Consider the following 25,087-nt stretch of genomic DNA (forward strand, 5'->3'; position numbering starts at 1 on the left):
CTATCGCGCACATAGATAGTAGCTCCTGCAGAATGAATACGTTTTCTAGAAGGAGCGTAATCAAAAGTTCTGCCATTTCCCCCCCTAAACAGAATGTCAGAGCATAATAACCTTCCTAGATTCCAGGAAAAAGAAAATGACTGGTAATGGGTTCTGAAATATGTGGCACTAAAGTTGTGTAATGAGGACAGCTGTGATAAAAAATAACAAAATATGGAGTACGCTCACCCTTCTGATTGTTGCATGTTGTTCACTGTTCTGTAACATTGTGTTGCAGCCAGAAAAGCAATGAGGAATGGCATATCCCCCATTATTATTGATAATACCAACCTCCACGCCTGGGAAATGAAGCCCTATGCAGTCATGGTAGGAAGAAGCATCATTCCGAATTTTCAGTTACGGACATTTTGTGAGAAAGTTGCAACATTTGTTCTTTCCTCTTCTTCTGATCTGCCATGATCTCATCTTTATTAATCGTAGCTCTCTCAGGGCGCAGGTAAAGAGGTTTAATTTTAGTGTTTCTCGGTTGTTCAATGGCTGAAATTCGCTGAGATGCTAATTATCACCTCAGGGTACGTTTTTAAATTGTCCTTGGTCTGAATTCTTGATAGTTTTTCTGTCTTGATTGTTTTCCCAAGGGGAGACATACATGCCCAGGAGCACCCTCTGAGACTTGCACAGAAATACTGGTTGGACAACGCTACTAGCCGAGTGGTTGATAATAATAAGACCTTTCTGTCTTTGGCAAGCCAGGGATTTCAGTGCTGGGCGGTACTGGTGCGGGAGAGTCTGGGCAATTTTTTTTTTGGTTTAAAAACAGATTGAGAATTAGCACTGTAACCCTATTAGGATACTAGAATATAAATATACAAAGATAACAACTCGGCTCTCTATTGTCAGAATAGGAAAGAACGGTAAGATGAATAAAACATTGTGCATATTTTTAATTTTGAAATATGTCTGATTTTTTTTCAGACATATTTCATCTCTTATGGTAATACATTTTCACTTCTTATTGGGTATATAGACAGGAGAAAAGATCCTGAAACACACAGGGCAGGAAGAAGACAGCTGAGTAGTCTGATTTTGTCACACACAATCCCCACTAGGCTAACTGTAAAAGGAATATCTCCAAAACGGGACTTGTGACTTCTTTTTAATTTGGGGGCAAACTAGCTTCCATATAGGTGCGCTTTTCTCGAACTGTACGTCCATCAGGTTTACTTGGGCCCAGCCTGTGGGACTTTGGGTTCCTGAGTAGGAAGGAATGAACATCAGCTTTGTGGTTACTTCAGTTCATGGACCAAGAGTCCACTTGGGAGAGAAATGAACAAGGACATGAATAGTCTAATCAAGGCACAACTCAAAACCAAGAGTTAGCGGGAGAGTGGCTTAAGGGAAGATATTTTACTTTTTTATTTTTTATTATCTGGAATGTACAATCTTTTTCAGCCATCCACAGCTATTAGTAAGACCCAGAAATTAGATATTTTCCACTTATGATATTTGAATCCTTCTCTAATTAGAGGGGTCCATCTCAAGAATGAAGAGGAAATCTTTTTACTTTGCTCTTTTCATTCTGTATTTTAGAACACAATAAACAATAGTGATAATAAAGTTCAGATTTTGAGATTAAAAAAAGTAGTAGCCAATTTATGAATGCAAAGAATATCTGGATGTTTATATGGAAACTGTAATCATTTTCTAAACTCGAGGAAAATGGGGCACAGTGCACTGGGCCAAACTGTGTTGCATCAGAGGGGAAAGCTCCCTTTGGTGGGAAGAGTTTGTAAAGAGTATGGGAAAATCACTTTTATTTCATAAGCTCTGTTCCTGTGGCACCCTGACTTTCTAACCAAGGTGTGAGGGATGGGACAGGGCATTTGACAGAAGAAACGCTATGTGATAATCATATAAGGGACTTTGAGAAGCCACTGAATGTATTTCTCATACCTGTGAATAGGATATTTAAAACTAGTCCAGCTATCTATTTTTTAAAAATGTCCCAAAACAAAGAACCTTTATAATTTTCCTACATAGTAGATAAAATGGACCAAAATTTATCATTGGGAGCCATAATATAGTCTGAGAGTGGCTAAGCATGGAAATGAACCAACTGTACTTGTTAAGATAAACTCAGGCCTTGGATTACTGGTAAAACAGAGGAATTGTAGAAAGGATTTGTAGTAAATGTGAAATGGCAGCATAAACATTCCCAAACATACATACCATGTCTTCAATGTTTTATGTACTTTTGAAAAATCAGGCACTTGAAAATAACTATGAAGTTATATTCCGAGAACCTGACACTCGCTGGAAATTCAACGTTCAAGAGTTAGCAAGGTACTTCTTTGTTTTTCTAGTTCCTCATTATGTATCCTGCTATTTTCAGGTATTTCAGACCGAACAAAAGAATCTTTTCAGGCTGGAAATGGACATGGTAGTTTTCAGGCCAGAAATGGTAATTCTTGGAAATTGATAACTTTGGAATTATTAATGTGAAGACTTTAGTTTTGGGTCAGTTTTCTAATATAATGCTAAATGCTAAACCTTGGCTTGGACTTGGTCCTTTTAAAGGACACATTTAACTTTCTGCTGAAATGCTTCTTCATTAATGAGCGTTTGAAAGCACTTTTCTCTGCATGGGATTGCACATGTCAGTGGTGTTTCTGCATTTAGGCTAAATCTTTAAAGATCTTTAGATGTTGAACAGTCTGTGGTTCATTTATGGTCTAGATGCTGCTTCTAATTTATAAAGCAATACATGTCCAAGTAATACTAACTTGTTGACTGAGTGCATGAGTTCTGATATTCACTATCTGTGTTACTAGATAATGCCAGTGATGTAAAGTAACCAGTGAGATCAGAATTTACTTTTTAGGAATAAGGCTAGTTCATTCTATGGTTACAAGCAGACAGTGTTTCCAAAGTGGGTCTGTGGCCCACCCCCATCAGGATTGCCTGAGGGTGTTGTTGAAATCCTAGTTCATGGGCCCCATTCCATTGTGGGGAATCTCTGGTAATTGCATTTTGAACTATATCCCCAGTGGATTCTCATGCCCACTTGAATTTAAGATTATTTTAATTAGCATCTAGAAGTACCTAGGACTGACTGACATGAATCGGTTATAGAGATATGCATGATTAAAAGGCAAATATATAATAAAAAGACCTCACGGTGTTCTTTTACGTCTTGAGGCACAGAATTGAGACTTCTAGAAACAAAGCATCTGTGAAGGTGTTGCTCTTTGCTAGGCTTAAGGCAGCATGCAAAACAGGAGTGGAGCCTGAAAGAGAACTCCTTAAGGAGACCTCACGCTTCTGTGAGAGTTAAATCCTGAGACAAGGGAGTGCATCTCTAAGTAAAATGCAAGTAATTCCTTTTGATAGGCTGCCTTAAGTAAATGTTTGCATTTGTTCCCACGTAGAAGAAACATTCATGGAGTCCCAAGAGAAAAAATACACCGAATGAAGGAGCGGTATGAACACGATGTTACCTTTCACAGCGTGCTTCACGCCGAAAAGCCCAGCAGAATGAACAGAAACCAGGACAGGAATAACGCGTCCCCTTCCAATGGCGCACGATACTGGAATCCCTATGCAGAGTTTCCCAACCGGAGGGCTCCTGGGGGCTTCACAAACGAGGGCTCCTGTAACAGAAGAGGCGGTTGTCACCATGGATATTAGAAGCCTATCTTACAGGCATTCGAAATTTTCCTAAATCAGTTTTTACTGCCAATTTTGGTATTTATTCTTTGTTCGGTTTTCGTCAAAGCTCTAATTCCAGTGTAAATAGTTGGACCTGAAAGTTTTTGAGCAGAAGCCATTATACTTCATCTTCGCCGAGCATTTGTTAAAGTGATCCTGTATGCATGGTCCGACGCTGGGAATTCGGCCGATTTGATTGTAAACAGAGTCTCTTTCTCTAGGGAAGCCAGAGATTGGAAACTGAAACCTGAGAACGTACCCAAGCATGGAAGCAGTCACCTAAGTCTAATATGTAGAAGCTTTAGTACCACTTTCTCTGAAGGAATCTATTTTTCCAGGAAATTCATCTCCATCAGGAAAGTTGGAAAAGTGGGGGAGAAGTGGGAGGCAGGAAAAATGTTAGTGCCGTTGCTACTCTGAGAATCTGTGTATCCTCAAAATGTGCGAGGTGTGGCTGTCACGATGATACTGATTTTCCTTTAAAACGCACATGCCAGAGAGCATACACCTAAGGGAATGTCCTTCGAAGTAGACACTTGGGGAATTACTCCTTTATTCTAGTGATGTGTTATTGTTAAAAAGGTCTGTCGGATCCTTCTTTTAAAAATTTTTTGAGAGAGAGACAGCAGAGCAAGAGAGCGAGAGTGGGGGAGAGGGAGAGAGGATCCTAGGCAGGCTCCTCGCTCAGCACGGAGCCCACTGCGGGGCTCGATCTCACGACCCTGAGATATGACCCGAGCTGAAATCAAGAGTCAGGTGCCTGACCGACTGAACCGCCCACGCGCCCCTGTCGAATCCTTCTTAACAGCTCTACAAGCTGCTGAGGAAAATCAGTGTCATTATTTAAAGTCACATCTTGGTTTTAAATTACCACTTTATTGAATAAGTTTAACCTGACTAACTTTTGGCTGTTGTGCTAATAGTGTAAATTAAAGAAGCCTGATGTTATAAAACACCAATTTTTAAGAGAGTTAAGCAGTTTTTAAAATTATGCCTGTTAATAGACATGTGTGTGATACTTGGCTGCCCAAATGTTTGGGAGTGCAAGGAATTAAGCATCCCAAGATAGATATCATACAGGGGTATGTCTAAGCCATGCCCATTGGAAGATGACCAGTCTTGGTGTTTTATGTGGCATTAAGACAATAAAGTTCTGCCACAACTCTGGAATGTCCCTCTTATGCCGATACTGAATCTACGATTCCAAATTAAATCTCAGCAGGTTAGAATCAGATTAATTTGGTGTGAGACCATGATAAGTAAGACCATGTAGGATGTATGCTTTATTTCTTGTTGGCCAACAGCTTCTTTCTAATGTTCTGTGAAATATTATTTTAAGTGTCCTATATAATGGTGCTTTTATGGCTATTAAAAATTACATATGGTATTGCTTTCTATGAATTTGTCATTGAATCTAAACTTTTTTTAGACCAATGATATAAAAAAGTTAATCACCTAAATCCCATAGAATTCTACCATATTAAGAACCAGTTTTTCTATATCAAACTTACTTACCAGTCTCCTCTAATAGGAGACATAAAGACAAAAGCAACCTTGTATTTTACATGCTGAAATTATCTGATCTGTGCACATTAGAAAGACTATTACTTTAACATTTCAATACCTGACACGAGTGAAATCTTACTGCTATGTAACCAGTATGAAGTGGCCCCAGGTTTAGATCCAGAGCTTTTAAAGAGTTCAGAAGAGTAGTGTCCCTGTCTCTCTTTTTTTTTTTTTTCTTGTATGACTCCTGAAATACTTGGTTTGGAAACATAAAAAGAATTGATTAAGTGCTGCCAGCTTTATCCCAGCTAGAAGTGATCTATTTTTTCTCTTAATTCGTATGTAATTTTTTGAACACTCAACTTTAGCTTGTGGTGTTTTGTATTACTAACCTTTGCATCATTCATATAGCTGGCGTAGGGCTTTATGTACAAGATAATAGGCTCTCATTAAGTGATTGTTGAATAACACAAGTTGCTTTTACCTTTTATTCCTTATACAGTGTACCTTCTTGACTTTGAAATCATTGTCACTTCTTAGAGGATAATATCCATATATACTTAAGCTTCATAGTTTGCTTATATAGCTTTGCTATATTATTTACAACATAAAAAAAGAAGTGTGTGCATGAGATCTCTCTGTGATCTAAATGGTAATGAAGAATGGAGGAGGTACTAGCAATTCGGGTTTTCTAGGAATGAAAAAAAAGAGGTAAAATTCTTATAATTCTTTTTGTTCACCTGAGATTCAAGTTTTATTCCCTGTTCTAGAGTGGATCACTTGGAAAATGATTGGGGTGTGAAGGACCAAATTGTCTGAACAAAACTTAAATCACATATTATTAAGACTGGCAGAACACCTGAGTTAAAAAACTGCAGAATGGACTATTTATTATGTTAATAATTTTTAGAGGAGAGAAAAATCATGGATCACAGTTATGAAAGAAAAAAACTGCTTCCTAAAAGATTTATTCTAGGGTTTGAAATGTGTTTATAATTAGATTTGAAAACATGGTATTTTATATAAATTTAAGACATATTAAAAGACCTGTCTGAAGAGCTTCTCCATGCTATTAGCTCCTATTAGAACTGCATTCTCTTTTCTCTATTAAGCATAGAAAGGTAACAGATGAGAATGTCCTCTTATATTGAACTATTCCTGTCTGCCTTGGTGGTTAGAGAAAACCAGGTTTGAAGGAAGGACTTGCTGAGTCCTGTGATAGGACTAAAAATAAAGCAGGTAGAATCACGGCCAATTTGAAAAAGATTTTCTCTTAAGTTGCAGATGATCATTTTGTTAAAAAAACAAGAACACTATGAAATCTGCTTTAAAGCATTTGAATTTTTAATTAAAATAATTCAGCGATCACACTGGAATCATAAAAAGGAATTACATTGAAGATTCTGTTTTTCTTGCAGTTATGCTGACTTAAGGTTGAAGAATTGGTCTAAGGAAAACACCACTGTTGTTTCTTACTCCCTCTGATTTTTGATCAGGATAGAACTATAAGAGAACCAACATTCGTTAAGGAAAAGTGGTTCATAGTGGGTTACCTCTGAAAAAACCAAACCAAACCAAACCAAACCACCTAAAATAGGAACTAAACTAAAAGGAATTACAGGAGTCAAAATAACTGTACTTAGAAACCTAGTTTCACTTAATTAAGGACACAATTTAAAGAGAAAGGTATGTTTACTTTGTAAAATACACCTGATCAAATCCAGTGATCAAATCCAGTGATAAAGATTTAAAGATTTTTTTTCTTGATTGGTTAGTAAATAAATACACAGTCAATTTTCGGACATGTAACTGAGATTAAAGTATATCGTTACAGAGACAGGCCAGGCGCATTCCTGAGATAGACAAGCACACAGGGAGATTTGGGACTGTGTCCTTTTTTTCTCATGCAAATCCTGATGTACTTGATGCAAATCCTGATAGGCTGAAGCTGCATTTTCTACAAATTGGAAAGGCTTAGTCAGTAACTGATTTATTGTCATTTTTGTTTTTGTCGCCTTTGCAGTCTCATAGATGCCCTTTTCACTGTACTTGCGTCCTGCACATTGGTCTCCCGCTCTTCGGTGAGGGCCTGGGGGCTCCCGCATCCTGTGACCCCAGATGCAGCAGAATGCCTTTTCTGCCTCAGAAAATCCTTTGAGCTCTCGGGAGCAGTCCTAGGGGAGTCACTGAGAGACATAAGTTGATTTTCTCCTGCGGGACCCGACAAAAGGGCTTGAGTGTTTATCAATGCGAGTTCTTCGTCTGCTATTGAATCACTTTCCAAAAGGGAAAGGTCACTAAATTTAAGTGGAGTCATCTGAGGAGAATTCAACTCTTTCTTCTTTATAGGTGTTTCGTATTTGGTGCCGCAAGCCCGTGGTGGCTGAAAGGCCTTCTGTGCAGCTGGAGAAACAAATGTACAAATGGGACTGACAGGTGGGGGTAAAGGCAGTCTACTCAAAAAATCCAAAGCTTTTCTCTTCTTGCAGCTTTTTGGGTCATCCATCTCTTTCTCCCCTTTACAGTAAGACTTTGAAATCATTTGGGCTGATCCAGGTGTGGGAACAAACTTCTCTTTTGGCTTACAAAGTGATGAAGGACTCTGGTAATTCATCTCACTACTGGGAGAAGACATCTGATAAAAAGACAAAAAGCAGCCTAGATAATTATGCACTAATATATAAAACATCACCAAGTTAGCTTTTCATTAGAATTTTTTTTTTAAAGATTCATTTATTTATTTTAGAGATAGACAGAAGGGGGGAGGGGCAGAGGGAAACGGAGAGAGAGTATCTCAAGCAGACAGCCTCCCCAGAGTGTGGAGCCCGATGCAGGGCTCGATCCCAACCCTGAGATCATGACCTGAGCTGAAACCAGAGTCGGACACTTAACTGACTGAGCCACGCATGCACCCCTCATTAGAAATATTTAAGCACACAAATACCACACACATTGTCACTCCCCTCATGACTCATAGGTCAGATGGTTCCAAGAGACCTTGATATGATTGTGCTCATTCCAGAAGGAAATAGTTTTGCATAAAAGGATATAAAAATGACAGGAAAAGAAAGAAGAATGAAGACTAATTGTACTAAAAGACAAAAAAGGAGTTAGGGGGACCTAACTTATGCACTAATCTTTCCTTTTTCATTAACAGTTTAAACAAAGATAAGCATTTTTAAACCATTTTAAGAGCACAGACTGACTGGGTTCTAGTAGGTATACTTTTCTAGTTTTGTGACTTTAGGCAATTGTTCAGCCTCTCTAGGACATAGTTTCCTCATTTGTAAAATGGAGATAATTTCCATCCCATGGATCATTGTGAAGATTGAGTTAATATAGATACACCTAGCAACTGTTAGCTACTTAAAAATTAGTCATCAGCCAGTATTACAGACCTTATGGCTTGATGTACATGTATTGTGATTTAAAGAGTTAAATCAAACTGAGCTTAGAAACAACCCTAACTGTATAGACTAGTCCTCCGAGCAAAAGGACACAAAGTATTTTCCATCACATGTACTTGCAAAGCTAAAAATGAAAGCACCTGTTTGTAAAATTTGCCCCCAAAGAACGTTACATTCTGGCTTTGATAAACAAGATAGAATTTCTAGATAACCTAGACTTACAGGAGCCAGATAACAATGAACCATACTTTCTAGGTAAGTTTAATTACATTTTACCATGTTTACTAGGTATGCACCAAAATATATTATTGCCTTCATTTATAATATTTACAAAATTCCTTAAATTTACATTAACTTACCAGAAATTTATTTCCCATGCCAAGGACTGTTTGAGCAGTGTGTGGCCCTGAAGCACAGTCTTTATTCGGGGTGGACAACTTGGGAGCATTTGCATTAAGTATATGCATAAGTTTGTTTTCTGCATCATTGCAAAACACACCAATATTCTAAGAAAATAAACGGGAAAAGCTGTTTTGTAAAATGAAAAGGCACATATTCATGTTTTCAGAAAATGTTACTTTTAAAACCAGAAATAAAAGGTTCAGACCAGAAGGAAAAGAATGACACACCCCAAATTTGACAGCAATTGTCAAGCAATCTGCCAGTGTAAAAATGCAAAGCCAACACAGTGGTTGGAGGGAGAGAGGGAGTCTGTATGTCAGGGAAGGAAAGAGATGGGAGAGATCTTTCCAATCATCCAGTTTAATAAGCAAGGTTTCACATGTATACTGGATTCGTAGCTGGAAGACGGTCTCCAGGTCCAGCTCTATTTCCTACCTGATAGCTGTAAATCATCTAACATCTATAGAGTATGCCTTAGGTTAGTAGTAAAATGAGAGAATCACCTCATGTCTGTTCCAAGAATTAACTGAAACAATGTGTAGGCTAAACCACATAAAACTGTTGTTTCAGAAATTTCAATTGGTCAAATACCAGCAATTTTATAGGATTTAACCTAATTGATGAGAGTATTTTGTAAGACTTAAAAATGCTATGTAAATGACAGTCAGTTGTCTCTGAAGTACTCTTAAACAGTCTCAGAGAAAACCTGGATGTACTCTGTATGGGAGCCAAATAATGAATGCACCCCCCCCCTCCAATTTAGGAACCAGATAAATCAGGGTGTTATTCTTCACTATGTGTACTGAGTCTTTAGGTAAAATATTACACAAACTCCTTCACATAGCTGGCTACTCTAATGCTTTTAAAACATAATTTTATTTATATATATTTTGAATAACACACATTTCAAATATTAAAGAGGATTATCTTGAAGATTCTTTACTAGTTAGCAATTTATAAAATCCAAAATTTTATTGGAAGGCAGCACTGCAAAGTAGTTAATAGTTTGGGCTACACATTCAGATGGCTTAAGTATGAATCCTGCTTCTAACAACTTGGTTGTGTGCCTTAACCTGTTTTCATCAGTAAAATGGAAAAAAGCTCCATACCTCATAGGATTGGTGACAGAATTAAATGCGACAGGGTTGGAACAAGGCCTGACACACAGTAAGTACTCTAAACTTTAGCTAATATTATTACTTGCTGTTTATATAGATTTAAGGATAAAATGCATACATTATCCAGGGAAAATAAATTTCAGTGTTCTCCTATTTGGGAGTATTTCAGATCAAAGACAGATATAAACTATAAAATACTAGATATGGAGTTTAAAATGTAAATTTGGAATCTGCATGTTACTAACTAACTACACTACCAACTGCTCTGAACCATGGGCAGTTCCTGTAATTCTTGTTGGTCACATGATCTGTAGCTCTGACCGTCCTCCTCACAGGTTCCCCTCACTCGGTCCCCTCCAAATCATCATCTCCCAGCTGTTGTCCTCCCATCTCCTCAGGCTCGTGAGCAATTTATACAGGATGAAACCTCATTACATCGTATCTCAACTATCCAATTTTCATAGAAGCCACCATATTTCCTTAATATTTGACCATCAAAATAGGAAAATACCAAAATGCGTGGTAATGCACAAAGTAATTTTACCTCGATAGTGTTTTTCATTTTGTGGAATAGCTGTTGAAAATGGCCCTCCTTTGGACTGGCAGAAAACCTGGAAAAATCTCCAGCAAATAAAGTAGGAATTCCTGATTTGGCTTCTGGTCGCCACTGGAGGTTGCTTGCAGCAATTAATGTGTGAGGTTTAATAATGTCCTCGTTAAGGTCGGCCCAAAACTTTATTGCCAATAAATTATGGCATTCATCTGACAAATAGACCAAAGGAGCAAGACCTAAAGAAACAAAACAAAACAAAACACCCCACTTCATTATATATGTTAGGTAAATTTAAAAAATGCAAGGAACTTCTAATATACCCATTTGTTTTGGTATGCTAATGATAAAAACAGATCAAAACAACTAAATTTAGAGAAAGCTCAGGATTTCCAAAATAGCCTGTTGCTTATCGTGCTAAAATTTTAATGCCAGTATGACAACATATTCTATTACTGAGGCCATGGGGAAGCAGGTATACACTGCTGGTGGGAATACAAATTGGTGCAATCCTCTGGAGAAAAAAATTGGTAGAACCTAGCAAAGTGATCCACGTTTACCTTTCCACTCAGCAACTCCACTTCTAGTACTCTATTCTGAAGATGTACTTCCAGTAATAGTGAGATACATATGAACAAGGTTCAAGAAAATACTGTGTACGAACTTATTCACTGAAGCACCGTTTGTAGGTAATTATAAACGATTTAAAGCAGCCTATATTACAGAAGAGTAGTATGGCACATTCAGACAATGCTGTACTATGCAGCTGTATGAAAGAATGAGGAAATGCCCTGAAAACACAATGGTCCAAAATCTTTGGGATGAAGCAACAGCTGTTCTAAAGAGGGAGGTTTACAGCAATACAGGCCTACTTCAAGAAACAAGAAAAATCCCTAATAACCTTTACACCTAAAGAAAATATAAAGAGAACAAACAAAACCCAAAGCCAGTAGAAAGAAAGAAATTATAAAGATTAAAGCAGAAATAAATGAGACTAAAAAAAAAAAATCAATGAAACCAAAGGCTAGATCTTCGAAAAGATAAACAAAATTGATAAACCAGATTAAAGCCAGACTCATCAAAAAAAAAAAAAGAGAGAGAGAGAAAGGACTAAAACAAAATCACAAATGGAGGAGAAATAATAACTGACAGCACAGAAATATACAAAGGATTAGAAGAGAACATTATGAAGAATTATATGCCAACAAATTAGACAACCTAGAATGCATAAATTCTTAGAAACATGTAACCTTTTTTTTTTTTTTAAGATTTTATTTATTTGAGAGAGAGAGGGAGAGAGTAGAGCGCACAAGCAGTGGGGACAGGGAGAAGCAGGCTCCCTGCCAAGCAGGGAGCCCAACATGGGGCTCAATCCCAGGATCCTGAGATCATGGCCTGAGTCGAAGGCAGACGCTCAACGGACTGAGCCACCCAGGCATCCCTGAAATATGTTAACCTTCTAAAACTAAATCAGGAAGAAACAGAAAATTTGAACAGACTGATTACCAGGAATGAAATTGAATCAGTAATTAAAAAATTCCCAATAAACAAAAGTCCAGGACCAAAGGTTTCACAGGTGAGTTCTACCAACATTTAAGTAAGAATGACTACCTCTTCTCACACTATTCCAAAAAATAGAAAAGGAAGGAGAACATCCAAATTCATTCTATGAGGACAGCATTACCCTGATGAACACAGATGTAAAAATACTCAGCAAAATATTAGGAAACCAAATCCAACAATACATTAAAAAACAAACAAACAAACATTCACCACGATCAAGTGGGATTTATTTCTGGGATGCAAGGGTGTTTCGGTATTCACAGATCTATCATTGTGATACATTACATCAATAAGAGAAAGGATAAAAACCATATGATTGTCTCAATAGATGCAGAAAAAGGATCTGACAAAGTACAGCATACATTCATGATAAAAATCCTCAACAAAGTAGGGTTAGAGGGAACATACAATAAAGGCCACATATGAAAAACACATAGCTAACATCATATTCACTAGTGAGACCCTAAGGTCAGGAACAAGACAAGGACGCCCACTTTCACCACTTTTTATTCAACACAGTACTGGAAGTCCTAGCTGCAGCAATGAGACCAAAAAAAAGAGAGAGAAAAGACATCTAAATTGGTCAGGAAGAAGTAAAACTTCCACTATTTGCAGATGACATGATACTATATAGAAAACCATAAAGACTCCGCCAAAGAACCATGAGAACTGATAAATGAATTCAGTCAAGTTGCAGGATTCAAAATTAATACACAGAAATCTGTTGCGTTTCTATGTACTAATAATGAAATAGCAGAAAAAGAAATTAAGAAAATCCCATTTACAACCGCACCAAAAAGAACAGAATACATAGGAATTTAAAAAAAAAGAGAAAGCTCTCTATTCACTGTTAAGTGAAAAGAGAAAAGCACACCAAAAAAAGACTAAAATTTGTTACCCTTCATATAAGAAAGATGTTGCTATAAGAAAATATATACATGTATCTTTCCACCTGTAGAGAACAAACACAGGAAGGATAAACCAGAAACTACAGAGATAGGATGTGGGTAGACAGAAGGGGAGGAACAGCACTAGGGTAGAAGGGATGAGAGAGACTGACACTTCTTGGAGTATGCCTTTGTGCAGCTGACTCTTAGAACGCAGTATTTCACACACCCTTCACATAGCCCACAAACAAATAAACCCAACCAGATAGGAAATTCAAAATGGAACACAAACATATTTCCTGGCCTTTCTATCTAAAAGGGCCTAGAAGCAATGGTACCTCTGAAGTAATGAGTACATAGTCTAGCAAGCAGATGTTGGCTGTAAACACCAATTTCTCAAAAAAAAAAAAAAAAAAAAAAAAATCCAGGGTTCCTCGGAGAAGTAGTTGATTCAACTTCACTGGGGCAAGGAACATACAACATGAACCTGGAACATCTCGTTGATGCCAAACAGTAAAGAGGTGCTCAAAAAATTACAGGAGTCAACCTGAAAAATTTCCTAATGGCCTAAACTGAAACAACTGGAGCAAAACAAAATAATGCAGGTATTGAATTTTAACCCACAGAATAAAATACATATTCATTAGTCCATACTATAAATCAATATAAATCAATTAGGAAGTCAATTTGGGGAAAAGAGGCAGCTCTTACAGTGGAATTCCAATGAATTCCAATAAATGGAAAAGAAAAAAGGAAATCATTAGGCAAATACTACAATAAAAACTGTTGCAAACAAAATCAGCTGATGGATGCTAAAATTAATTGGTGAAAGTCTGAGGTGAAATAGGACTTGCACAATCTCAAAGAATCTGCTCCAAGGTTAAGGTGGCACCACCTTAACCAAATGATCAAGGTTGCCACTCTCAGTAATAAGCAACATCAACTCATTAACCCCTTGATACGAGAGAAGGACAGGCACAACACTGTTTCTGTGGTAATTTTGCCAAACATGTATAACCTTATTCCAGTCATGAGAAAACAGCAAACCCAAATGGAGGGAAATGCTACTAAATAATTGATCAGTCTATTCAAGAGTCAAGATCATGAAAAACAAGAGAAGACTGAGGAATTATCAAAGACTGGAGGAGAATAAGGAGAAATGATGATGGAATGAAAGTGGGATCCCGGAATAAAAAAAGGAAAATAGCATGACAAACTTCTAATTCAATTACATTCTATAGTGTAGGTAATAATATTGTGCCAATGTGAACTTCCTGATTCTGATCATGGTCCCATGGTCATGTAGGATGCTTACATTAGGGGAAGCTGGGTGAGAGATATTTGGAAAGTCTGTATTATTTTTGCAACTTTTCTGAAGGTCTGAAATTATTCAAAAAAAAAAAAGTAAAAAAATTTCAATGCCAAAAATGGGAGGGGACCACTGGATAAACCAGGACAGGACAAAGGCACTAACCATTCAATCCTACTATTTAGAATTCCTTGTCTCTGTAAGAATTACATTTCCCTTTATAAATGACAGGAATGGATTCCATTCTCAGATAATGATTTGTTTATTCTATTGCAAATGATGGTAATTCCTTTTCTTTCAATTTTATAAGTAGGTTTATTTAATGGATTTTAATCTTAAATATTTTTTTTTTTTTTTTTTTAAAGATTTTATTTATTTAACAGAGACACAGTGAGAGAGGGAACACAAGCAGGGGGAGTGGGAAAGGGAGAAGCAGGCTTCCCGCCAAGCAGGGAGCCCGATGCGGGGCTCGATCCCAGGACCCTGGGATCATGACCTGAGCCGAAGGCAGACGCTTAACGACTGAGCCACCCAGGCGCCCCTTAATCTTAAATATTAAAAATTGCTTTTAGAGAAATCATATTTCCCAAGCATGTTCGATTTTCTAATTTTGGAATTTGCCTCTAATTATATTCAAAACTTGATTATAGCCCTTCTATCAAATGCCCTTCTTTAAACTATGTTTTTCAGGGCGTCTGGGTGGCACAGTCGGTTAAGCATCTGACTCTTGATTTCAGCCCAGGTCATGATCTCAATGTCGTGAGACTGAGCCCCACATTGGGCTCCATGCTGAGTATGGAACCTGCTTAAGATTCTCTCTTTCCTTCTCTCTCTGCCTCTCCCCCTCCCACTTGTTCTCTAAAGTGATGAAAAAATAAACTGTTTTCCCCCAATTATGAAAGCAATACACGTTTACTGAAAAACATTTAGAAAATGCAAAATATAAAAATCAGCTTCCAGGATAGTTTCCTCTCTTCATTTTTTCCTAGAGGTTTCATAGCTAAATCAAATCGTATACGTTGGAAAAAACAAAACAAAACAGAAACTTTACTTATTTCTCTAATTACCATGCATCTTGTACAAATGGTAACAATTGGAAGAATTTTTTAAAAGTAACACTTTTAGAATGTTGGCACTAAAAAAATCATGAAAATAAAAGGATAAGAAGAAAATTATTTTGTTGGTTTATAGTCTGGGGCCGCTCTGAACTTAGGCATAATTCGCTGTACCTTTTAAATTCTTTTTAGAAAATTTCACTGAAAGGATAAAGCACGTAGCAGTTTCTAAACCTCCGTTCACGAATTCTCCGGCCAGCGATGCTGTGTGGGTGCAGAGCCCTCCATCTTCAGGTCCAGCGTGCGCTTTCAGGGAGCACTGGTTATGGCCCGCTGCCACCTGAGCTCCCTCTCCCAGGCTCGCCCTCCGCTGTAGGGCCCGCTCTCTGGAGGAAGCATGCGTCCAATGCGTCCAGTGACTGGCCCCTAGCCTCAAGCCGGCATGACCCTGAGGGCCATGCTCGCTGCAGAGTCCCCACGGGACACACAGGTGCTGTTCTGGGGGGCGCTTTCCAGGAAATCTGAGGGTTTCCCAGGGAAACTGACCTAAGAAGTGGTCTCATTTAAGTAATTCACTTTATACCAGTTTTTGTAATGTAGTAACAAAACAGACTGAATGCTAGAAGTCCCTTTTTTAAGTCCAATTCTCAAATGGTTGGGTTGGGTCTGGTTTTGTCAGCGGGAAGTGTAAGAAAGAACACATAAGCATTAGAGCCTGAAAGTATGGGTTCCAATCCTTTACATAACTGTGACCGTGGGCAGGTTATTTAACCTCTCTGAGCTCCAGTCTCCCCATCTGTAAAGTGGAATAACAGCAAATGAACAGTGTTACTATGAGGACTTTATGAAGTTCTCAACAATTACCTGCTCCCCCACCCTGCCCTGCCCCACTTCGTTAGAAGTGGGGACAGAAAGGAACTAAAACAGAGTCCCTGTCCTTGAAGAGATCACAGTATCATGGGTGGGGAGGAGGGTCAGGAATGTGGGGACAGGCCCCTGGGCCATGTGATGCACGTGATGGGTGCCGACCCAGCCATGACACGCCGCAGCAGCTGAGCAGGGAAGCTCCGACCCTGGCACAGGCATCTGGCTGGGGGTGGGGGGGGCCTGTAAGCTGGCTAAGGCATGACAGCCTTTCTTCAATTCTTCACGAAAGGAGGACAAAGGGCACTGTAAGCAAAGTGAACACATATTTAAAGGTAGGAAGTACTAAATGTTCTATGTAGTGGGTCAGGAACACGAAGTCACAACAGTTGAGCTGAGGTGTGTGGGGTGGTGGCTTAAGGCAGGCAGCAGGTGAGTTTTTCAGGTATATGAAGGAGTGTGGGTTTCGTTTTCTAAGGGATAGGAGCCACTGAAGATTTTAAACCAGGAGACATCATGATCAGATTTGGGTGTTAGGTAACTAGTACTTCAGGCTTAAGGTGGCACTCTGAAGCTTTCTGTAACAGAATTTTCTTCCTCTAACAGTTAACATCAAACTAAATAAAAACAGAAAGAAATGTTCACCAAAAACACAAATGAGGGATACCCTGATATAAAATTTAAAAATTAGTGATGAAGGAAAGAAACAAGACTGTGGATAAGGCCAGGCACAGAAAGGCTCAGCTTCTAATTCCTTTCCCCAAACTGGTGAAATGACATGTAGCTTGAGAATGTTATTACCCTTAAACCTAAAGGAAAGCAAACGGCCTGCGTCTCCTTGCCTTCTTCCTCTTCTGATCAGTAATAATGAAAATGGCCGCAAGGGAAGCACGTGACCAGGACTGACTGACAGAAGTGAATGTTCCAGGGTGTTAATGGGTTGAACTGTGCCCCACCCAAGATGCTCAAGTCCTAACCCTCAGTACCTGTGAATGTGGCCTTATTTGGTAACAAAGTCTTTGCAGATGTAAGCAAGTTAAGATGAAGTCATTATGGTGGGTCCGACCCAATGTCCTTATAAAAAGGGGAAATTTGGACACAGACACGTACATGGGGAGAATGCCATGTGAAGATGAAGGCAGAGATCGGGGTGATGCACCTATAAGCCAAGGAACACCAAAGAATGCCAGCAAACCATCGGAAGCTAGGAGCAAGGCACTAAACAGATTCTCCCTCACAGGCTCAGAAGGAACCAACTCGGCCAACACCCTGATTTTGGGCTTCTGCTCTCCAGAACTGTGAGACAATACATTTTGGTTGTTCAAGCAACCCGTTTGCAGCACTTTGTTACAGCAGCATAGCAAATTAATACACAGGGTGACTCACTCAACTGGGGAAGACAATGTAGAACAGAGACAGTATCTTCCAGGGATACACAACATACAGTGGAAAGAAACTCAAGTACTCAGCCATCACGTGATAACTAAGAGGGGAAGACAATGATTTGGGATATGGCAGAAAGTCAAGACCCGCCTTTTCCTTGGCACACACCTCACCTCCTCACCACTATCTGTCCTGCCCAGGGCCATCAGAAGTTGTTTCAGGTCAGTCTGACAAGCAGCCAGCTCCCAGGTCCTGCTGTATTCCCTGGGCTGTCTCCAGAAAGCTCTGCACACTGACTCCTTTCACACCATCTCCTACCTCTCCCTGTCTGCTGGAGCGCCTTCCCTGGACAAATCCCCACTCCGCTCAACCGCTCCTGTAACTGCTGTCCTTACCAGCTTGCTGGCTCTCCTTGGATGGCACGGCTGCCCCTGCAGACCTCTTGTGCTCCTGGCAGTCAGGCTGGCGTAGGTGACTCCCCTGCTCCTTGCGGGCTGCTGCTACCACCCCCCACCCCCCCCACCAGAAAGCATTCACCCTCCTCACTGGGCCTTTCTCATCAGTATACACCATTTCATCAGGCTGCTATTGGTTTTTTCATCAGAAAAAACATTCTCTTGATCCCAACTCTCCTCCTTGTGAGTGCTCCATTTCCCTTCTTTGCTTAAAGCATGATCTTCTTGAAATGGCTGCATTCTATAACCTAATATGCATGCCTCTCCATGCGTCCAGCGTCCTCCCTGGTGCTGAAGCCAACAGTCCCTTCCTGGCCCTCACCTCGCTGTCTTGGCTATCAAATACCATCTGAGACTGAATCACTCTCACCTCTCTGGGATTCTTCTTCCCTCTGCGCTTTCAGTGCAGCTCACTGTCCTAAGTACTTCTGCCATCTTTCAGTGGCTCGTCCTGTTTCTTCCACCGAGTCCTTTACATCTCCCTGCCTCTAAGCACCAGCGTGCCCGAGCTGCTTCTCCAGCTACTCCCGCATCCAGTGACCTTGGCCGGTCTCACAGCTTTAAACATCACCTGTATGATGATGACGTCCTAATTTATCTTTATATCATAGCCCAGACCACTCCCCCGATCAGACTCCTGTATATCCAACTGTCAAGCGGAAATCTCTGTTTATACTAAGTGCTAAAACTTAACTGACCAAACTGAGCTCCTGACCCTCAACACATACGCTGTTTTTCTTGCACTCTTCCCCTCTCAGTGAATGGCAACTCTTTTCCCAGGTGCTCAAACACCTTGGCATTAACTCCTTGACTCCTCTCCTTACCCTACCTACACTGTCTGCCTCCTTCAAAATACAGTCAGAATCTCGCTTACATGTGGAATTTAAACAATAACAACAACAAAAATAAACAAAAAAAACCAAACTCATAGAAAAAGGGATCGGATTGCCTGGTTGGGAAACAAATCTGCCCTCTGTGTTGGAGGCAGACAGGATCTCCACCCTTCCAAGATTTTCTGCTATGCAAGCATTCTTGAAGTGAGAGTCTGAGACAATGGCTGCTATAAAATGTGCATTAACATCACAGAGAATAGCCTGCCAACACCAGGAACTAATGGGACAAGGGGAAAATAACTAGCAAGGTGGTGGATTTTAATCCAACCATATCAATCATCACATTAAAGCTGATCAGATTAAACAAACCCGTTAAAAGACAGGCCCTCAAACTGCATAAGAAAACAAGATCCAACTGTGTTGTCAGAAAACCCATTTAAAGATGCTGGTAGGTTAAAAATAAGAGTGGGGAAAAGATGTACCATACAAACAAGAACTAACCACAAAAAGTAGGAGGAGCCACACTAAACAAAGTAGGTTTTAGAACAAGGGACATTAGTCCAGATAATGAGGGATACTGCCGAGAAGCTGGAGATGGAGGCTTGAATGTTCAATAAACTGCAGAGGCAGATTATAATTATTTGTCTAGTAATCATTCAAATGCTACAAAACATTTCTAGCAATTTCTTTAAAATTAAATAGCACAGAATGGGATGTAAGTTCTTACCCTGTAATAATGCAGAATTGCTTTTCATTAAGAATTAAGGTTAAAACAGGCTTACTTTCAAATCACTAGTCACCAAATTTGCTGATTTGTTAACTCCAATTAATTTTAAGGGAAGACAAATTTTAAAAAATATTATTTTTCAAAAGCATCCATAAGATGTTATAATTAAAAACACACTGTGTATTACCTATTTTTTTCACAACAGAAACTACAAATCCTATTAGGTCCACCTCAGAACAAGGTGGTTGGAAGTCTGGATCCAATACTTTGCTGAAGTAAAGGGGCTCCCTCGGCTGATAAACTTGGAATAGGATTTCATCTGAAGCCTACGAGGAAAAAAAAAATCAGTGTACGTAGATTCTATAAACTAATATGCATTCATCAAAATTAAAAAACCATAATGAAAAGTTTGTACCGGTAGTTGTTGATACTGGGTTTTCTTTGTTGCTGTTAGCTGTATGTTAGCTTTTTCAGATTTACTTTTAGATTGTGATGTTGCAAGATGATAGATTCTGTATCTCTTTCCTTCTGTTAACAGGGAATATAAATCTGATGATGGACGCCAGATACTCAGTGTAACTAGATAAAGAGGAGAAAGATATAATGGAAGAACTGATAAGCATTACAATTCTTGTAAAACAAATACCAAAACAACAAAGATCTAAGGATTATAGCATTGTTTTGAGGGCAGTGGTAGCCCATTTTTACTCCTCTGATACAAGTTCACTTTATACTTTATCTAGCATTTGAACTCATTTTATTAATGTAGTACTTTAACTTATAAAATTTACATACTGACCTGAATCTTTTTCTTTTTTCCCATAGCTTATGATACGCAACTTCCACACGGTTGTAACATTCCTTGATAAAATTTGTTCTCCTTGCTCAGCAGATTCCATAGCCTTCTTGAATTCCAACTGGATCTGTGCTTGCTTCTTATCATTCAACATCTGTCTGTGATTATTCAAGGCTCTTAACTGCTCTTCACTAAAGTAACCCTATGATCATTTAATATATTAAGGCAAATGATATTAGAATAAAAAGCAAACAAAAAAACCCCTCATCCATTGTAAATGCATCTCTTTAAATGGGGATAAAATACAACAGAATTCGAGTTCACTTTAACAATATGACAATATAAAATTTGAGACTCAGCTCATCACATAACAAGTATTTTCAGGTGCCTTAAACTGTTCACTTATCTTTGTGACAAATTTCCCGAGGGCCAAGACAACCCCCTACTTATAAATGTACTCTAATAATCATAACCACCAACGTTATAAATGGCTGACATTTGAGTGCTCCCTGTATCTGAGGATTGGATCTGTGTGTGGTAAATGTATTAATTCATTTAGTCCTTACAATAACCCAATGGGGTGGGCACTAGTATTGTTTGCATGTTGTAGAAAACGAAACTGAAGTACAGAGAGAATAAATAAGTTGCAGGGGCGTATGTGGAGGTAGTTCAAGAGCTCTCATTCTTAACCCGAGGTAGTATAATTTTATTAACTCTCTGGAACAGCAGATAGTGTTGAAAACAGACGCATGCTACAAGCACTTATCTCTGCCTCCACACTTCTCTCCTGCTCATTTTAGCAAACTGCTGTCTGTATCTCTTGGGACTCTCACCCAGTACAACAAAAATGAATGAATAAACAAAAAATAAAATCAAATAAAAGATGAAATGGAATCCTGACTCACATTGCACTAGACTGCAGCTGCCTCACACATCTTAATATCCTAATCCATACTGGGAAGGGAAACTATGGGATCTGTGTACCCTGAACAGGTCTTTCTAAATATGCAGATAATGTTTAAACACAAAGTCCCCCAACATTCAACATGGTCACTGAAAACAAACCCTTTGGGCAGGGTCTTTTAGAAATGAATGGCTATTTTTCCCTCCAAGAATTGCAATGAAAACTGTATCTACGTGAAATCTCTAGAACCATGTACTCTCAGGACCTAGTGAGAAGCCCCTCACAGGCTTTCCTTTGACAGAGGTGGTGGGGAGGCCCAAGAGAGAAATCATCTGTCCAGCTACAGAGTGGCAGGCCCAGGGCTACAACTTAAGTCTTCCAACTCTCATTCTGCCCCCTTATTTTCTCCTTTAAATAAATTCCATAAAAGGAAACAAGACTAAATAATATTTTGTTAAATTTTGTGATGAAATTAAAACTATTTTCAGTGATGACTCATAGAAAGCACAGCTTCAGTAAGAGGCAAATCATTTTTCAGGAAAGCATAATAAAGCCTTAACTGACAGACTTTCAGCAAGTATACTCACAGGCTTTAAACCCAGACTCACTCCTCACAGGCAGAATCTGAGTTGTCACATTTGGGAATATGAGCAATTCTATTCAGAAAAGCAGTGCTTACTCTCTTAAGGGAGTTTTGTCTATTTTGTAGTCCCACTAGTTAAGAAAGTTAAGGCTATATACTAGATTTACTGTCATCAAATAAATGAGATTAATCAATAAACAAACAATAATTTTCCTCAAATTCCCTCTCCTTCCTATGTAGCTAATTAATCCTACAATTTGCATTAACTGGATATCCAGGTGTCTAAAAATTCAGGAGATAGCTTAACATATAAAATGATGTTCCAATATTAGTAACTAACATGGACGTGGAACTTTATAATAGTACACTTTTATATACATTATCTAATTTGATCCTGAAACAACTGATTTTATGCCCATTTTATAGCTATTTTATGCCCAATTGGCTAATAAATGGCATAGCCATAATTCTAACACAGTTTAGCACTTCTGACACTTTTCCACCAAAATACCCTTAAGGTAGAAGATTAGGAAATAAACTCTAGGTAGGATCTGAGAAAGAAGTGAGCATATGGAAACTGAGACAATGCTTTGAAGATACTTGTTTTACCTCAAATGTAAACAAGTTTTGCCTGTATTTTAAACCACATTTATCTAATATATAAAAGTATTTTATTCTTCTATCCTCCATTTGGTATAGAACTGCAAATGTACTGCACTGGTCTGGCCCATCCCTGAGGACCCCAGAAATGTATACATCCTCTTTGAGAAACACACCCTTTCAACACAGCACTTGCCTTAATGGCCAGAAGATGGACTAGAGCTTCCCACCATAAAGGAGGAAGATTAAGACCCACTGGATGCCCTCTTACTCTCTCACCTCCAGATAACTCGGGTCTGGTGCATTCGTCACTGCTTCATAAAGCTCTGCACCATCTTGCAGAGCACAGACTTGCTGTCTTGTTAATGCACATGATGGTATACATCGTTTTGTTATATTTTCTAGGAAAAAAAGCATCATTAATTAGCCAAACCACAAATTTAAGAACACTGAAAGCTAGAGAAAAAGCAAAAAGTACCCAAAGAAGGGAGGCTAAAAGGCAAAACACAATTTATCTGCTAAAAGTTTTCTAGGAAAATTTCAAACTAGTGTACTCACTCATGGTTTAAAAAATTGTCACAAAGACAGCTTACTTAGAGTAACTTGTAAATTAAGTAAATGATTTCATGATTTACTTAATCATGAAAATAGCATGAGCTGGTGAATCGAATATTGAGAGTCCAATTTTTCTGCAGATTTATATAGAACAGGAAGTTGAAAATCATGAAGAAACGCAGAACATAAAATTTTCAGCAAATAACAAACATAAATGTCATGTCCTTTATGCTAAAAATACTGTGATTTTTTTATTATTAAAATTGCTGCCACAGGGAAAACAAGATCTAGCTCCAGGTGTAATAACATATAAATCAACAACTACAACAACGAAAATGCAAAAGTTACATATAAAGTAGGTAAGGATATTGAAGAAAGAAAATGATACACGGCTTGGGGAAAATAATTTTTGAGTGCTTATCCTTCCTTTTTATTGAATATATTTGACATAAAACACTGTGTAAATTTACGGTGTCCAATGTGTTACTTTGATACATTTATATACTTAATATGATTGCCACTGTATTGATATTTATCACATTAGTACAATATTGTCTATATTCATTATACTGTGCATTGGATCACTACAGCTTATTTGCTTGTTGTTCTTTTACCCTTAAACACCATCAGTTTTATCCTCCCACCCCTCATCCACTGATAACCACCATTTTGCTCTATTTTTTTATGAGTTTGATTTAGTTACATTCCTTATGTAAGTGACATCATACTGTACTTGTCTAGGGGAAAATAATTTGGCAGTTTTTTCCCTTGCTGCTGATCTTTCTCTAATACCAAAAAAGGATACTATAAACATTTTAGTACTGAAGCTTAAGAGGAAGTTTACTTAAGACTTCTGAAAAGTGCTGTGGTTATGTAATGTTTCATTGTCTAAGACAATCACAAGTATCTAAAAGTTCAGTGTGTTGAATAAAGAGGTGATAATTTGGGATCACTTCAGTGCTTATCTGTATACCTATGTAATTCAGATACAGAATTAGGAAAGAGAAGTCTATCATTCAAAACAAAGAAATTCACTCAATTACAGAGGTTAAATCAGAAGCCTCTACACATCTTATAAAAAAACACTTATTCTCATATTAAAAAGAACTTGTAATATACAACTCATTTACCGTCGTGCTTTTCAAATTCCCCTTGAATTTTATTGAATAAAACTTCTAGTTTCTTTTGTTGGGCTTCTGCATATTTTGTTGCCTCCTTTTCTTCCTCTCGTTCATTCCGAAATACGCATATTCCAGATAGGGTCCTCTCCATCCACTGTAAAATGTGTCAAACAAAGATACATGGTAGGGAGGGATCATTCAAATTAATTGTCCCAAAAGGAAGAAATACATAGTAAGCTTTAAGAATATATCATACCTGTATTGGGTATGCTCTTTGAACAACTACATCAACACAACCAACATTTCCTCCATCACTGAAAAGTGATGACAAGGGGAGAGGGAAAGGCCTAGGATCAGGAGAGAATCCAAGTTTGGCATACCAGCGAGCAGGACGAGTACTGTTAGCAGAAATCTGGACAAATTAATGAACAAATCGATTTATAAGTTTATATATTCAATTCTATTTCAGATGTCATAACATTTTCATTCATTTCTTTCATTCATTCAAACATACTCATTTTCAAAAGCCTCATGAACATAAGAATGTAGAAAAACTGTACAAAAGTGAAAACACTTTCAAAATATAGTCTCTCAAAAAATTGTTTATGCTGTTGTAGAGTCTTAATGTAAATATTACTATTAGAAAATTAATAAGTCTTCAATTTAAACATGATGGATTAAAGACCTAAAGGACAAAGAGAACTGGGGAAAGAAGGGCAGTGGATGAGACATTAGCAAAATTTTGGAAGCTAAAAGCTTAT

At 38.3% G+C, this 25,087-nt stretch overlaps 2 protein-coding genes across 7 annotated transcripts in view; one reads left to right on the forward strand and one right to left on the reverse strand.

Annotated features, from left to right (window-relative positions):
- The window catches only part of N4BP2L1 (NEDD4 binding protein 2 like 1), a 28,388-nt gene extending 24,400 nt beyond the window's left edge, over positions 1-3,988 (forward strand). The window contains exons 3-5 of one of the 6 annotated variants that reach the window (XM_021678278.1): positions 278-366; positions 2,267-2,343; positions 3,429-3,988. In XM_021678278.1, the coding sequence (XP_021533953.1) occupies positions 278-366; positions 2,267-2,343; positions 3,429-3,687 (425 nt within the window). In that variant the 3' untranslated portion in view covers positions 3,688-3,988. Of the gene's footprint in view, positions 1-277; positions 367-2,266; positions 2,344-2,392; positions 2,462-2,893; positions 2,966-3,428 lie in introns of those variants that run through there. The other 5 variants (XM_021678279.1, XM_044913203.1, XM_044913204.1 and 2 more) reach the window with 5 other exon arrangements.
- A 2,555-nt stretch (positions 3,989-6,543) lies between these two features.
- BRCA2 (BRCA2 DNA repair associated) overlaps positions 6,544-25,087 on the reverse strand; it is a 61,461-nt gene continuing 42,917 nt past the window's right edge. Inside the window, exons 19-27 of the mRNA XM_021678277.1 lie at positions 24,583-24,738; positions 24,336-24,480; positions 22,930-23,051; positions 20,567-20,765; positions 20,183-20,346; positions 19,955-20,093; positions 10,686-10,930; positions 8,981-9,127; positions 6,544-7,849 (exon numbers count right to left, since the gene is read on the reverse strand). Of these exons, the coding sequence (XP_021533952.1) occupies positions 7,211-7,849; positions 8,981-9,127; positions 10,686-10,930; positions 19,955-20,093; positions 20,183-20,346; positions 20,567-20,765; positions 22,930-23,051; positions 24,336-24,480; positions 24,583-24,738 (1,956 nt within the window). The 3' untranslated portion in view covers positions 6,544-7,210. The remainder of the gene's footprint in view (positions 7,850-8,980; positions 9,128-10,685; positions 10,931-19,954; positions 20,094-20,182; positions 20,347-20,566; positions 20,766-22,929; positions 23,052-24,335; positions 24,481-24,582; positions 24,739-25,087) is intronic.

The sequence above is a fragment of the Neomonachus schauinslandi genome, chromosome 3 (assembly GCF_002201575.2).
Source record: "Neomonachus schauinslandi chromosome 3, ASM220157v2, whole genome shotgun sequence".
NCBI classification, from domain to species: domain Eukaryota; kingdom Metazoa; phylum Chordata; class Mammalia; order Carnivora; family Phocidae; genus Neomonachus; species Neomonachus schauinslandi.